This window comes from Typopeltis vanoorti, chromosome 10, assembly GCF_054136105.1.
Source record: "Typopeltis vanoorti isolate ZY-2024b chromosome 10, IOZ_Tvanoo_1.0, whole genome shotgun sequence".
Classification (NCBI taxonomy): domain Eukaryota; kingdom Metazoa; phylum Arthropoda; class Arachnida; order Uropygi; family Thelyphonidae; genus Typopeltis; species Typopeltis vanoorti.
In genome coordinates this window covers 93,551,624-93,567,264 of record NC_143558.1, presented here as the reverse complement: position 1 = coordinate 93,567,264, position 15,641 = coordinate 93,551,624, and the positions used below count along the sequence as shown (strand labels likewise).

Here is a 15,641-nt window from a genome sequence, read left to right as displayed (position 1 = left end):
AAGAAGATCCAGAGGCAAATGACCAAGATAGTGAGTGGTCTGTGGAATGCTTCCTATAATGAAAGGTTGAAAGTTTGCAGGTTGTAAAAGTTGGTTGATAGGCAGAAAAGAGGGGATATGATAGAGACAATTAAGTTACTAAAAGGATTTTAGAGGACTGATGCAGAAGAATATTTCAGTACTTGGCTAGAGTGGGGAATCAAACAGATCATCCCTGGAAATTGAGTGTGGTTAGCAAGAGTGTGAAACTAGATTTTTTTGATTGGAGAGTGGTGAATGAGTGAATAAGTTGCCTGAATCAGTTGTTAGTGCTCTGTCTATCAATAAGTTCAAGGAGAGGTACAACTGATACTGTTATATAGTTTGTGTCTCCTGTGATGAGGTCTGCGAAGTGCCTGCACAATAATAATAATAATAATAATAATAATAATAATTTGAACTGTTATTTATTATTATTTTTAACTGTATCTGAAGTGTGCATAATTGTCATGCAACATGTCCAAAAAATTTGCAGTCATTAAATGATTTTTTATTCTCAATTATAAGTGAATATATTGTATATTTATTTTTTTATTATTATAATCATATTTCATCCTCATTTGACTTTAATAATCTACATTTCTTTCTAGTTTTAACTTTGACTTGAACTTTGAGAAAGAAAAAAAAAAAGAAAAGTAAAACCTTCTCAAAATTTGGGGCCTCTGAAATCATGCATGACCTTGTATGCAAAACACTAGTTTAGAATATAATTTTAAAGTTCCTGAACAATGCCTCTTTTTATATAATCAAGTCATAAAACTTTTTTTTTCAATAAAAAGCAATTGACAATAATGAAAATGAATGATAAAATTTAAACTTTTCAGGTATAATTGGTGACTGGAAAAATTACTTCACTCCAGAGCAAAATGAAGTATTTCATAAAATATATAATGAGCACATGAAAAGAAGTGGGCTTGATCTGGTTTTTGAAGAAGAAGAAGCTCTTATACAGATGAAAACTAATGGCAGGCTTATAAACTGTCCTTTGTCACTTAATACTACATTCGTCCATACAGAACATGAAAAAGAATATGCAAACAGAAAAGAGAGTGTAATGATCAAGAAAAGTAATATGTATAACAATAGGAAGAAATCTCAATTCCACAGTAAAGTAAGAGAACCTCTAAGGTTAACTTATACAAGAAAAAATCTCATTTGCCAGCCTTTATTACAAATGCACATAAATCCAGATCCATTATCGTTTGATACACCCTAGTTCATTCAAGGTGTCTATTCATAGGTTAGTACGTAGCATCACAAATTATATTAGGTATCAAACAGAGATTAAATATAAATTGCATATAATGTGCTGTCTGTATATATTTATTTCTTTGTGAAGCTGTTATCTTATTATAGTTCCTTGCTCAAGTATGATAATTGCTTGAGCAAGTGAGGATTGTAAATCTAAATCCATTATCATATTACAATATATCTACTGAGGTCATACTTAATGTTTGGAATGTTGCATCTAACAGATTCACTGGACACTGCATTACAGCCAGATTTGTTTCAGAACAGTGCAGTAATTACAATAAGACATCTCAAGGCAATTTTGTAACTCAACATTTGGCCAGATCTAGAATTAAAATTTCTTAAAATTTTGTTACAACTGAGAATCATTTACCATGTTAAAAAAAGTAAATATTCAATCTGGGAAAGAAAAGAAAAGTGCATTAATTATTACTGATCATTCCGGACCTCCAAGTAGTCAGTACATTCATCATAGGTAGTGCATACAGGCAATATCTGTATCTTAAAACTCATTCAATAAATATTCCTCATTCATGAACTTTCCAGCTATGCATACCTCTCGCCCAACACTAATATTTCTTCACGTATCAGAAAAATTTTCATCTTCCATTATAAGTTATGAAGAATTTTAAGTGGATAATAACTTAAGTGAAAATGGCATTTTATGCTTGCTGAAAGCTACCAAGAGCCACACAGAGAAGTAATCCTGTTTTTCATAAGATCTGAGATATTGATATTTAAAAATATTTCTAAAAACTAGTAAATTTCATATATTATTATTATTAAGAGAGAGACCTCCAGGGAGTCAGGAACTCGAGGAAGCCCATGTTATTCACACCAGCTGTCATAGCGGTTCTTGAATTCATTCATGCTACTTACACACACAACATCCATTGGCAATCCATTCCAATCGTGCACCACTCTATGAGAGAAAAATCTAGCCCTCACCACCTTCTTGACAGTATTCATTCTTAATTTCCAAGGATGACCTCGTGTCCCTTCCCCACGCTCCATAAAATGAAAAATTCCATCAACTGAAATCCTGTATGACCCTTTCAGAAGTTTGTAATTCTTAATCATATCACGTCTCTTTTTCCTGTTTGCTAATGTCTGCAGTTTACAAATTCTCAATCTATCTTCATAATCAGTATTCCACAATCCTGATATCATTTTTGGCACTCCCTCTCTCTCTCTCTATTTTCACTGTATCAGAATCATCACAGAAACAAGAAGACAAAACTTACATATAATAGTTCAAGTGAGGTCTTATCAAGGCCTTGTAAAGAGGCAAAATGACTCATGTTTACATGTCAAGGTTTGTTTCAGAATTGCCATTATTCTCTGAGTTGTATTGACAATTTTTGTATATGACCCTAGAACTTCAACTTCCTGTCTACTGCAACTCCAAGATCCCTAGCCTGATCACTTTTTTTTTCAAGCATAATCTCAATAATATCATAACGTTAGATATCTGATCATGCTAACGTGCATGACCTTACATTTATTAACATTGAACTGACAACCATTTTCATATGCCCACAATTCCAGCCTGTTTAAATTATTCTGCAAGTACTGCATATCAATAATACTTCTGATTACCTTACCTATCTTTTCATTATTGGTCAATAGTTATATGTTGCATGTCAAATCCTTCCCAATGTCATTAATGTACAGATTGAACAATGGGCCAAGGACTGATCTTTGAGGCACACTACTGGTTACCTTGAATCTGGCAGATTGACATCCTAATAGACTTTTCGAAAAAAATGGAATTCAATGTTGTGAGTGCATTATGTATGTATCGCAGAGTGTAAGAGATGTGTTTGTGAAAAGAGAGAGAGAGAAAATGAATGAGAGATGAGAGAAAGTATGGATTTGTCGGAAGTGCAATATATCATTAGACCATGAGGCAAAGAATGTGAAACTGGCTGAAAAGATAGAAGATGGGGTACATGAAAGAAATGGATACAAAACAAAAGCTAGAGAAACTGAGTCAGAAACTGACTGAAAAAATGCAAGGATGTAGAACTGAAAATTATGAAAAATGGAAATGAAGTGAAAGAAAGTATGGCTGAGGAAACGGAAGTAAGGTACAGCAGAATGAGAGGTAGTGAGTCTGTGGGAATGATAGAGAGTGAAATTGCCCAAATGCAAGATTTAATGAAAATGAAATGAGAAATATGTGGAGTGATGTTAGGCATCTGGTGGAAACTAATGAAAGTGAGCAAGAAGACAGAATGAAAAAGAAAAAGAGGTGATGAGTGATTCCAGGATAGTAGTATATGGAGACTCCACAATTAGAGGATTAGTTACTGAGAAATTCCATAAGATCTGCTATCCAGTTGGGAGAATAAGTAGGATAATTAAGTCGTTGGACATGAGGAAGAAACGAGCACGAGAGTTAGTTGTGATTGTGGGGATAAATGATCTAAGTGGACATAAGGAGAATGCGAGGACAAATATCAGGAGTTTATTGAAAAGAGTGAATGATATCAGCATAGTGGGAAAGGTTGTCAGTGTGTGTTGCTGAAGTATGATGATGATGAGTTGCAATGGAGAACCAAATTCATGTAGGCTAGCAGAGCAGTTTGTGGAGGTATGGCATGTGTTTGGGGGACCAATGAAATTATACGGGTGTAATGGGTTGCATTTAAATGACTTTGGAGTTGAGTGTACTGGAGAAAGTATTGCTGGATGGAAGTATGGTGTGTGTTGTCTGCAAGAGATCAAAAGAAAGAGATGAAGGGGAAAAATCAGGAGAGTGGTATTAAGGAGACAGAAGTGCTTGGCATGGAAAATAGTAGTAGTAGTGTGAGAAATGATGAGAAAACAGGAATGCAAGAGGAACAGGAAAACGGGGAGAGCTCGGGTGAACAGGGAGACATGGCTTAGGGAGAGTACATGTTAACAGTTGCAGAGAATGTGTGTATGAAGATGGTGTGTTTTGTGATGTGGGTGGTGAAGTTGAGACTGAGCAGATATATGTGGTAAGTGGTGTTAAAGGTGATTGGGCAAGTGTGGTGAGGTAGATATGAAAGAGGGAAATAGTGGCAATGGTTATGAGGTTGAAAGGAAGACATATCTAGTTAGATGTCGCCATAGGCCTGGAGAATGTGGAGGGTTGTGATGAAGAAAATGTATAAACAACACTTGGATTAGTGAACAAAGGAAGGGTAATTATTATGGGTGATTTTAATTATGGTGGTATAGATTGGAATGAAGAGATAACGCTTGGGAATAAGGAAAATTAATTTCTCTTGAGTTCTTGAGAGATAACTATCTCAGGCAGCATGTAAAGGAGGGCACGCGAGGATCGAGATTTCTAGATCTGATCATTTCATCACAGGATGTAATTGTGAGTGGAGTTTCACACTTTCCTGCAGTTGGTGAAAGTGATCATGAAGCAATCACCTGTTTTGTAGCTAATCATATGCAGACTTTTGTGAGGAAAAGAATATATGGAATTATAAGGCTGGTGATTATGACAAACTTAGGAGACCACTTGGAGCTACACTGCTCAAAACAATTAGGGGATATTTTAGTTTCTGTCGAATAATTATAAATTTCTGCAAATAATTATAACTATTGGGTACTTTATACATGAATAAATATTTCTTACTTATGGATAGGATGTAATTGATGAGAAATTGTTTAAATAATCGATACTTATTACAAATTTAATAAATAATACATTTCAGCATGAAATAATTTTAATAAGAATAGCCAAAAACGCTTTTGTTAATTTTTAATAGGGTGTATGGTCTCCATTAACAGCCAAAACAGCAGTACATCTCGATTGCATAAACTGGATAAGAAGATCAAACAGTTCTTGTGGGATATTTCCCCACTCTTCTGTGAGAGCAATTTCGAGCTCTTGAAGCGAATGTGGTTGCACCAGTCGAGCAGAAACACACCTACCTAAAGCATCCCAGGCATGTTTGATTGGATTATATTCCGGTGAACAGGCAGGCTAGTCCATTCGTTCAATACCTTCTTCTCAAACCACTCTTGTACCAAATTTCCACAGTGTGGAAGGGCATTGTCATCCATAAAAATGAATTCTTGGCCAGTTGGGTATAAAAACATGGCCAACAAGCCACGCTTTTATACCCCCGCATGCTAATACAGCTAAGACACATTTTGACAGGTCTTAAAATGATTTTATACACAGTTGTGTTCTACAGATGATGTTAATGGATGAAAGTGGTAGAATGGTAACTGCTGCAGAAGACATTGTTGAGTTATTCAGTGATCAGTTTATAAGGGTGTTTTATCCTGATCAGGGTGATATCATGAGGAACTTAAGTGTAGAGGACATAGGAGAGGATGGCTTAATTGTGAGTGAGTAGGAGATATATTAGAAAAGAATATACTTGATGTCAATAAAGCGATAGGATTTGATGACATATTACACACATCTTAAGAAAATGTTTCAGTGAATTGGCAGTAGCATTGGCATGCATGTTTAATAAGTTTTGCAACAGCACAGGTTCCAAGACAGTGGAAGGAGAGTAAAATTGTTCCACTGCATAAAGGTGGTGATAAGGCTGTAGCTTCAAATTATAGGCCAATCTGTATATCTGGAGTTGTGGTGAAGGCATTGGAGAGATTAGTGAGAAGTAGGATACAGAAATGGGTTGATAACAGCAGTATTCTCTGTGGTTATCAGCATGGGTCTGTTAAAGGAAGATCATGTTTTACTAACTTACTTATGTACTATAACAAAGTGACAAATACCTTGGACAGGGGAGATGCATATACAGTGGTGTATTTGGATTTTGAACAAGCTTTTGATACTCTGCCACCACAAGCTGTTAAATAAATTGAAACAGATGGGATTGGATAACAGACTTTTGAATTGGATCAGTGACTGGCTGTCAGATGGGTATCAGAAGGTTGTGTATGGTGGTGCAGTATCCCAAAAGAGTTAGGTCACCAGTGATGGAGTGCAGAGGTCAGTTTTGGGACCACTGTTGTTCAATTTGTATGTTAATAATATTGGGATGGATTTAACTAGGATATGCAGCTGTTTGCAGATAATGCAAAATTGGGGAGAGCAATACAGAGTCAAGTGGATGTTATGGCCTTACAGGGAGGACTTGAATAGATTGCATAAATTGGCAGGTAAGTGGGTCTGTCAGTTTAATGTTGCAAAATGTAAGATTTTGAGATTTGGTACACAACAATGGAATGCAAACATGATGATGGAGAAACCTTAAAGGAAGTAGAGCAGATGAGAGATCTAGGAGTGATGTTGGACAAGGACGTGAAATTCAGGGACCACATTGCCTAAGTTGCAAAGACATTGCATCAGATAATGGCAATGATGTGGAGGACCCTGAAATGCAGAAATAGAGAAGTTATGATGCCATTATATGAGGCCTTGATCAGGCCTCATATGGATTATTGTGAACAGATTTTCATGGTGAAGAGGATATGTCAGAAAGGGTCCAGAGAAAATTAACAAAGGTGGTCAGTGGTCTTTGGAATGTGGAGTACGAGGACAGACTGAGAGAATGTAAGTTGCAGAGCCTCGTGAATAGGAGGAAGGGGGGGGGGATATGATTGAGACATATAAGTTAGTGAGGGGTTGTTATCAGGTTGACATGGAAGAGATTTTTCACAGAATGGGAGAGGGGGGGGGTAGAACAAGAGGCCATTGCTGAAAACTGTATAAGGAGAGTGAGCAGAGGAGTGAAGAGCAGGTTCTTTGCATGGAGAGTGGTTGGTGAGTGAAATGCATTGCCTGTGTTGTGAATGTAGACACATTGAATCATTTTAAAGCACGGTTGGATGAGCATTCTGTGCAATAGTGTGTACCTCCCAAAATGGGTCTCTGACTCCATGGAGGTGAGATGTTAATAATAATAATATATGACTTTTTGATATCTGTTAGTCAGTCAGTCAGCCATGCTGTATTCTGTCAAAAGTCTTAGCAAAATCCAAATGTATCATGGTGTATCCATTCCCCTTGTCTGACTCAGGTAACATTATTAGAGAATGTTAGCAAGTTGCTAAAACATGACCTTCCATTAGTAAATCCATGCTTTTCATTTCAAAGTGGAGATTCTCTGTCAACCAATTTCTGAATGCAAGCCCTAACCAACTTTTCCAAAATCTTCACCACCACTCCTGTGATACTGATTTGTTGATAGTTGGATACATTGATCTCTGCACCACCCTGGTGCAATGGGATTACCGTACGTTCTTTAGTCTCTTGTGGAATGTTCCCTGTTCTGAGACTCAAATTATATAGCCAAGTCAAAGGAATAACCAGTTCAGCTGAACATTCTTTTAGCATCTGTGCTGATATCCCATCAGTTGCTATTCCAGAATTCTTATTCAGTTTGTGCAACAGCTCTAGTGCTTCCTCATACAGTGAAGAGGTAGCAGCAAGTTTAATGTTGCATATACCAGGTTGATAGCTTTTAGCAAAATGGCTACTTATTAGTTGAACAATTAATTCTGCATCAGTCACTCACATCCTATCTACATTCAGTACAGTTATTCTTTCAAATTCATTCTTTCTTTTATTTGCAGCATAATAATAGAATTCTTTTGGGTTATCTTTAACTTGCAGAACAGTTTCTTTTCACGTTCTGATTAGCTTTTCTTACAACACTTGACTCTTCTGGCCTGCTTCTTATAATTATCATAACTGACATCATCCTTATGCACACTGTATTCTTTCCACATCATATTTTTCTTACAAATCTCTTGCTTAATTAGATTACACATCCATCTTACTCTATTTATTCTTTGAACTCTAAAGACACATTCTGATATTGCATCATTTAGGTATTTTTTAAACATTTCCAATGCACTGCTATTATCCTTCCCATCCAATAACGGATATCAAAGCTCAGAATCCAGCATGCTCTTTAGGTGGTCGTAATTTTCTGCTTTGTAGTTCAGCATGTAACCTTCTCTGAATGGAACATTCACAAACTTAGCCACTTCCCAAGTGAGTACTGCATGATCACTTTAACCAACTGGAGGCACAGTTGCATTCCACCTTCAGTTGAAACTGTAACCCCCCCCTCACACTATAATCAGATTCAACACTCTTTGACCATGAGTTCCTTCTGTCACGCACTGCTTGAGGAAGTTGTGTCACAACTCAATAAATTCAGTTTCATTTTTCTCATGTGATTTCAAGCTACCCAAACAATGTTCAGATAATTAAAGTCTCCCATTATGATTACTGTTTGCACCCATCATATTTATTTGCATTTCTTTTGTCACTAGCAACCAATCCAGCAGGTCTGTAACAACACCCAACTATGTATTTAATCTTGTTTAATCAGATGGCTTCAAATTTGCTGCCACATGAAAAACTTACTAGTAGTGCAGTCATAGATCTCAACTCTAACTGGATTCAAGTTATCTGATATCATTAGCAGCATGCCTCCTCCTCTCCTATTCTGTCTATCCTTCCTAAAAATACTGTATCCTCTGCACTTGATACCAGTTAGTATGTCTGCTTTTGATAGCCAGGTCTTGCTAATGCCTACAATATGAGGTCCCAATATATTAACCAGGGAAACAAGTGTACAGACATAATAAGTTACCTGCATGCTCTTTTGTATACTCTTGTCTGTGGTCAGCATGACACAGTTAGACAATTTGCAAATCTTTGTTCTTTTCTAGTTCCTTACTTATGCAGCCATCTTTACACATGCTTGATAGGTCCAAACCAGATGAACACAGAATTGTTCTCTGTTCATAATTATTTCTGTAATAATGACCATTCCCATCATTAATGCAATTATCTAGCATTGTCACTCTTATGCACATATTCTCATGATTCCTCCCATCAAAATTCACTTTCTTAGACTCTCTGTGTTAGGTCTCATATCATTTAATAATTTTTTAATATGCAGCTCAAAATAGATGAAACCACATTTAGAGTTTATTATTCTCAAACAGGTATTAAAAGAGATATTAACCTAAGTAAGTTTTAAACATAACACATTATCATTATTATGTGACACCTCCAGGGAGTCCAAAGACTCATCGAGAGAGAGTGTGCCAACAGCATCGAACAATTGAACCCCTTCCAACTACTAACTGCACTCAAACTTGCTTAACTTTTTGCGAGCCATTAGTAGCAGAGGCTCTACCAATCAACCAAACATAAGTTGAAATAAATAAATAAATGAAAACATAGTGATGGTTGACTGAACAGGAACTATCAGTGAGCACAATACACAGATATAGTCAACTCTCACTATAGCAAATGCTTATGGCAAACAGTGTGTATTAGTGATATTGGAATGAGTTTACTGAGAATATGCAACTGTTTGTAGATGATGCAAAGCTGGGATGAGCAGTAAAGCAGATGTTGTGGCCTTACAGGAGAACTGGAATAAACTTTATGAGTGATCATGTGAGTAGAACTCTTAGTTCATTGTTGCAAAATGTAAAGTTCTAAAATTTGGAAAGCACTGATAGGATACAAAGTATATAATTTATTGAAAGTATGATGAAATTTTGGTAGAGGAGATGAGAGATCTATGAATGGTAATAGACATGGACCTGAAGTTCAGGGTCACATTGCAAACGCTGTGAAGTTGTCACAATGGATTATGGCAATGATGCAGAGGACCTTAACATGCCAAAATAGGTTATGGGTCCATTGTATAGGGACCTCATATGGATTATTGTGCACAGATTTGGTCACCCTGGTTTTCATGGTGATGAGGATATATTAGAAAGTATCTGGAGAAGATTCACGAAGGTGATAACTAGTCTTTGGAATGTAGGACTTGAAGACAGATTGAGGGAATGCAATTTGCAAAGCCCTGTGAATAGGAGGGGATATGATTGAGACATCTTAGTCAGTCAGGAGTTATCAGGTTAATATGGAAGACATTTTTCATAGAATGGGAGAGGTGAGGAAGTAGAATAAGAGGCATTTCCAGAAAACTGCATAAGGAGGGTGTGAGCAAAGGAGTGAGGAACAGTCTCTTTGCATAGAAAGTGAATGGAATGCAATGCCTGAGGTGAATGCAGATATGCTGAACAAGTATAAAACACAGTTTGATTAGCTTTCGGTTTGTACCTCCCCATGATGAGTCTAATTCCACAGTGGAATCAGACTCATCATGGTAATAATAACAAAATCCTACAAGTTTCTTATACTCAGAGGTGGCAGTGTATTACAAGGTATATACATTCATGCATATACAATTTTTTTTAACCTAGACACCAGATATTATGAGATGGATGTAAACCAATATCTTCTCTTAATTTTTCCATGTATAAAATACATTTTTCTGTGTGCATGTCTAGGCCCTCCACTCACATTTCAGGAGCCTGGGGAAAGAGTACAAATGAAGGGCCATATATCACATGTTTAAATATTTAAAAGTTATAAATCAAGCTAATAAACTGTTATAATAAATTTAATTTAATCCTTTTATCCCAGTGAGAGCAAACAAAGTTTGTGCCTGAAAATATCTTCAGGACTAAATATAGTGTTGTACTATCTTACCTGGGTAAGTAGTACAACACCAGGGCAACTCGTACCAAAGGTGGAGCAAGATACCAACACTCCTATCCCAGTATCTCCCATAATGCAAAACACATCTCCTTGTGGATATGTATATTGTTATGCATTAAGGGATTGGCCAGACTAGTTTTGACCTTTATTGAGGTCTCTTCAGTGGGAGCCAAGCCCAGAGTTGGAGACACCAGGCAGAAGCAGTAGCAAAGTCATCTTTACGTATAGGAGTTGCCAAAAGGTTTGCCACCTTTTTTTCTGAATTTTCAGGTGCAAACTTTGTTTGCTCTCACTGTGGTAAAGGATTAAACTAAATTTATTATAGTCTAACCTAGTGAAAAATAAACTTTCAACATCTTTCTCTAAATCCATAGTAATTTAATAAAAAAAAAAGGTGGCAAACCTTTTGGCAACTCCTGTAGGTAAAGATGACCTTGCTACTGCTTCTGCCTAGTGTCTCCAACTCTGGGCCTGGCTCCTGCTGAAGAGACCTCAATAAAGGTCGAAACTAGTCTGGGTAGTGGCCAATCCCTTAATGCATAACAGTATGCAAATCCACAAGGAGATATGTTTTGAATTATGGGAGATACTGGGATAGGAGTGTTGGTAGCTTGCTCCATCTTTGCTACGAGTTGCCCTGGTGTTGTGCTACTTACCCAGGTAAGATAGTACAACACTATATTCAGTCCTGAAGATATTTTCAGGTGCAAACTTTGTTTGCTCTCACTGGGATAAAGGATTAAACTAAATTTGTTATAGTAATAACCTAGTGAAAAATAAACTTTTAATAAACTGTTAAGTTAAATACAATGAAGTTCTATCCTCCTACCTTGATAAATATACCTTTATAACAACAAAAACCAAAAAAAAATTGTGTAAAGCTATGGTTTTTCTTTTTTTTTAAATCAGCAAAGTATCAATGATGACTGAATTTAATTATTATTGTGCATGTCTGTGTGTTACGCTAATTTGTGGTGAAGTTTGGATGAGTAATAAAATAAAAGACATACATAATTCCTAAATTATTACATATTTATTCAGTAGCATTTATTTTTCCATGAGATTGATTCTGAATATTTCATTTTTTACCTCTGTTATTCTTCTTTGTTTTCTCTTCAAGGATTAGGGCTTTGCCTGTTCTGGCTTCACTGGTCTTCCTCTCTCTCTCTCTTCCCCTTTGGTCTATATCTATCCACCTCTTTTGGTAGCCGATATCTTTCCATCCTAAATAGATGTTCTTTCTATTTCTCTCTCTATATTCCTTGATCTTTTCATTTACATTATAAATATCTAGTTTTTTTTTTTTATTTCATTTCTCATATGGTACAGTTCTATGCATCCTTTAATTGCTCTTAAAAGTTTCATCTCTGCAGCTCGTATTTTACTTCCATCTCTCTTTTAAGTCTATGTTTCTGAACCACATAATAGAGTGGGAGTGGTTATTACTTTGTAAAATTTTAGTCGAGTTTCTTGTCTTGTTTTTTATTCAGTGACCTTTTAATTGTTCCATGGATTTTCTGAAATTTTCTTTATTTTTTCATCTATATTATTACTATAACTATATTTGATATAACATGATCTCGACCTTTAAATGTCAAGACTTTTTTTTTTTTATGAGATTTTTAATTGTATTTTTTATTTTTTATTTTGTTTAATTCGTAAACTGATTTTTGAAGGTCATCTTCATTGGCTTGTAATATAATCTGATCTTTTGCATACAGCTTTGTATTGATAACAGTTATTCTGGTTAATTGGATACCTTTTGTTTTATTGTTGCTTTCCATATTTTAATGATATGATCAATACAGTAAGACCCCATTTAACACTACCCTGATTAACGCTGATTCAATATAATGCATTTTTTTCTGAACTCGAAAAAAGTGCTAAATATTCCATGATTCAAAATAATGCAGTTCTACTCGAAGCCTAAAAAAGGGCAAATTTACACTGATTCAGTTTATCGCTGTATTTCCCTTGATTTGTATATAAAACAATTATTACCAAACCTGAACTAATCAGCGAAAGGTGACGATTCATCGTAGCACTGTAATTCCCCTAAACCTTAAATCTATGTTTGTTCCATGCATTTGTTTTCCCCGTACATTGTGCAGTTGTTCATTGGCAGGGAAACAGTATCCATGCTATCAATACAATTTGGAGTGCTGCATAAAATGCTATTTATGTGCTGTAATCATCGATATTATTGACCAAGGAAATCAAAAATTCTATTTATTCATTAAAAATTAATCATTACTATCATTTTTAAATTATTCAAGCCATCCTACCCGCTCATCCGACTTAAAATATTGCATTCTGGTTGAAGTAGTTTTCCTGCCACCCAACACTACGTCATTAATCCAGCCAATGGATCATGGAGTCATATCAACTTTTAAAGATAAAAAAACATTTTATCTTTGTCACACATTTCAGCAACTTATTAATAAAACAGATGGCAAAAATAAAGGTCGATTATGCAATTTTGGAAGAAATATAATATCATGGTTGCCTACAGCATCCATGATGTTATATTTATTCCAAAATTGCAACATTGGAATTTGCTTAGAAAGAAGTGACTGATAAATGTATGAAAGGAGTGTGGAAGAAGCCATTGTTAACTTAGTCAATACAGTAGGACTAGGAGATGTAGATGAGTAGGATATTGAGGAGTTGCTGCAGGTTTCTGGTAAGAGCCTTACCAACGATAACCTTCAAAAACAAGTAGAACAAGGGATTCATGCAGAACCTGAAAATAGTGATTCTGAAAATGTAGAAAAGAACCCAAAGAACTTGCTACAGATTTCCTCAGTAAAAGTTTGGTGACGATAACCGAAATCGTTGATCAATTTGTAGCGAGTGATCCAGATTTTGAAAGAAGTACGAAAGCAAGATAAGGCATTTTGGATGCGATCTCTTGCTACCAACCATTGCTTAATGAGAGAAAAAGAAAACGACACTAAACGACTTCATCACTAAAAAATCAAGAATTTCAGAAGAGCCAGAACCTTCGAAGCACAAAAATAAACTTTGTATTTCTGTGTATGTATGTATATGCATTATGTATATTGCAAGTTAATATAAAAATAACTTAAAATTAGAGTAAAACTTGTTTATTCTTGGTCGCATATTTCCCCTATCCCTATTTAAAATGACCCTATTTAACGGTTTTTCTTCTATAAAAATAACTTAAAATGTGTTAAAATGATCCTATTTAACAGTTTGTCTTCTAGGAACGCATCCTGAGTGTTAATCGGGGTATTACTGTGTGTGTGTATATATATATATATATATATATATATATATATATATGTGTGTGTGTGTGTGTGTGGCGATCAGCTTTTACTCGGTTGTTATACATTTGAAAAAAATAGATTTAATGACTCCAAGACTGAGATAACATATAAAGATTTTAATGATAAATACTACTAGTTTTGGCATATAGCAGCCTTCAGGTATTTATAAAGGAAAGGAATACTAATAAACATTGAATTATTTAAACAAACTGGAAATTACAGGTACAAATTGCCTCACATAATCGATACATAAAAACGTTGTATTTTTCAAGTTGTTCCAACTGGTGTGCCATTGTTTGTTGCAATTGTGCGTGCAAGTTCACGTGAACGCCAATATTGAATAACTGCAGCATGGCTATCTGGGATGTTATAACTTAAATTATTATTTAAGTGGACCGGGTTCAGTAGGATTTCCCTTGATTCTACGATTTTCCTTTCAAACTCATCTTCACGGCAAAAAATATTTTCTGATCTATTCCAGCATACAGAGTGGCTTTGTTGGTCATCATTAGGATTATTTGAAAAAAGAACATGACTGGATGATGCAGTTGCATGAGATCTTTTGTATGAGATGTCTCTCTTATGCTCTTCTATGCGTTGTTCAATAGATTTGTTAGTTTGACCAAAGTATGGGATATTGCAATCACACCACAATTTATATACTCCAGGGTACTTAAGGTTGTGATGAGTAGGTTTTGGATGGCTGATTAGAGAGCAGATTTTTGGAAGTGTGGTGAAGAAGGTCCTGATATTATATTTTTTAAGGACTTTAGCTATTTTCTTAGGGACTGTGCTAATGTATGGAATGGAGATGCTACCTTTAAAATTAATAGTCTCTGTTGTGCACTGCTTAGGAGGGTTCAGAAGAAATTTCTTAATTGTTTTTTCAGAGTATCCATTTTGTTTAAAAATAAGAGTGAGGTGATTCATTTCTTTTTGTAGCTCATCTTGTTCATTTAAGAGAGCACGTGCTCTGTGTCCTAAGGTAGATATAATTCCAAGTTTTTGTGGTGGAAAATGATGAGAAAGATTATGCAGATATCTATTGGTTTGCGTAGGTTTTCTGTACATAGAGATTTTTAATCTTTCAGAGCATCGTGTAAGCATAACATCCAGAAAAGGTAAAGAGTTATTATTTTCTATATCAGCAGTAAATTTTATATTAGGATGTTGGATGTTTAGATGACGAAGAAAATCTGTGAGAGCTGTGTGCCCGTGATTCCAAATAATGAATATATCATCAACATATCTTTTCCAAACTTTTGGTTTAAATGAGAAGGAAGATATGGCTTTCTTTTCAAAGTCTTCAAGGAAGATGTTAGCTAGCACTGGGGACAAAGGGTTGCCCATTGCCAGGCCTTGTTTTTGTTGGTAAATGGAGTCCTTATATCTGAAGTAACCAGAATGAATGCAATGCTTTAATTTTTAACTCTTATTTTTAAACAAAATGGATACTCTGAAAAAACAATTAAGAAATTTCTTCTGAACCCTCCTAAGCAGTGCACAACAGAGACTATTAATTTTAAAGGTAGCATCTCCATTCTATACATTGGCAC

At 35.4% G+C, this 15,641-nt stretch overlaps 1 protein-coding gene across 6 annotated transcripts in view; it reads left to right on the top strand.

Moving 5' to 3' along the window:
* LOC150102597 (sulfotransferase 1B1-like) overlaps nucleotides 1-15,641 on the top strand; it is a 213,354-nt gene that overhangs the window by 144,209 nt on the left and 53,504 nt on the right. For 5 of the 6 annotated variants that reach the window (XM_090399000.1, XM_090398998.1, XM_090398999.1 and 2 more), the window contains exon 7: nucleotides 864-1,609. In XM_090399000.1, the coding sequence (XP_090255126.1) occupies nucleotides 864-1,255 (392 nt within the window). In that variant the 3' untranslated portion in view covers nucleotides 1,256-1,609. Of the gene's footprint in view, nucleotides 1-863; nucleotides 1,610-15,641 lie in introns of those variants that run through there. The other variant, XR_016548926.1, reaches the window with a different exon arrangement.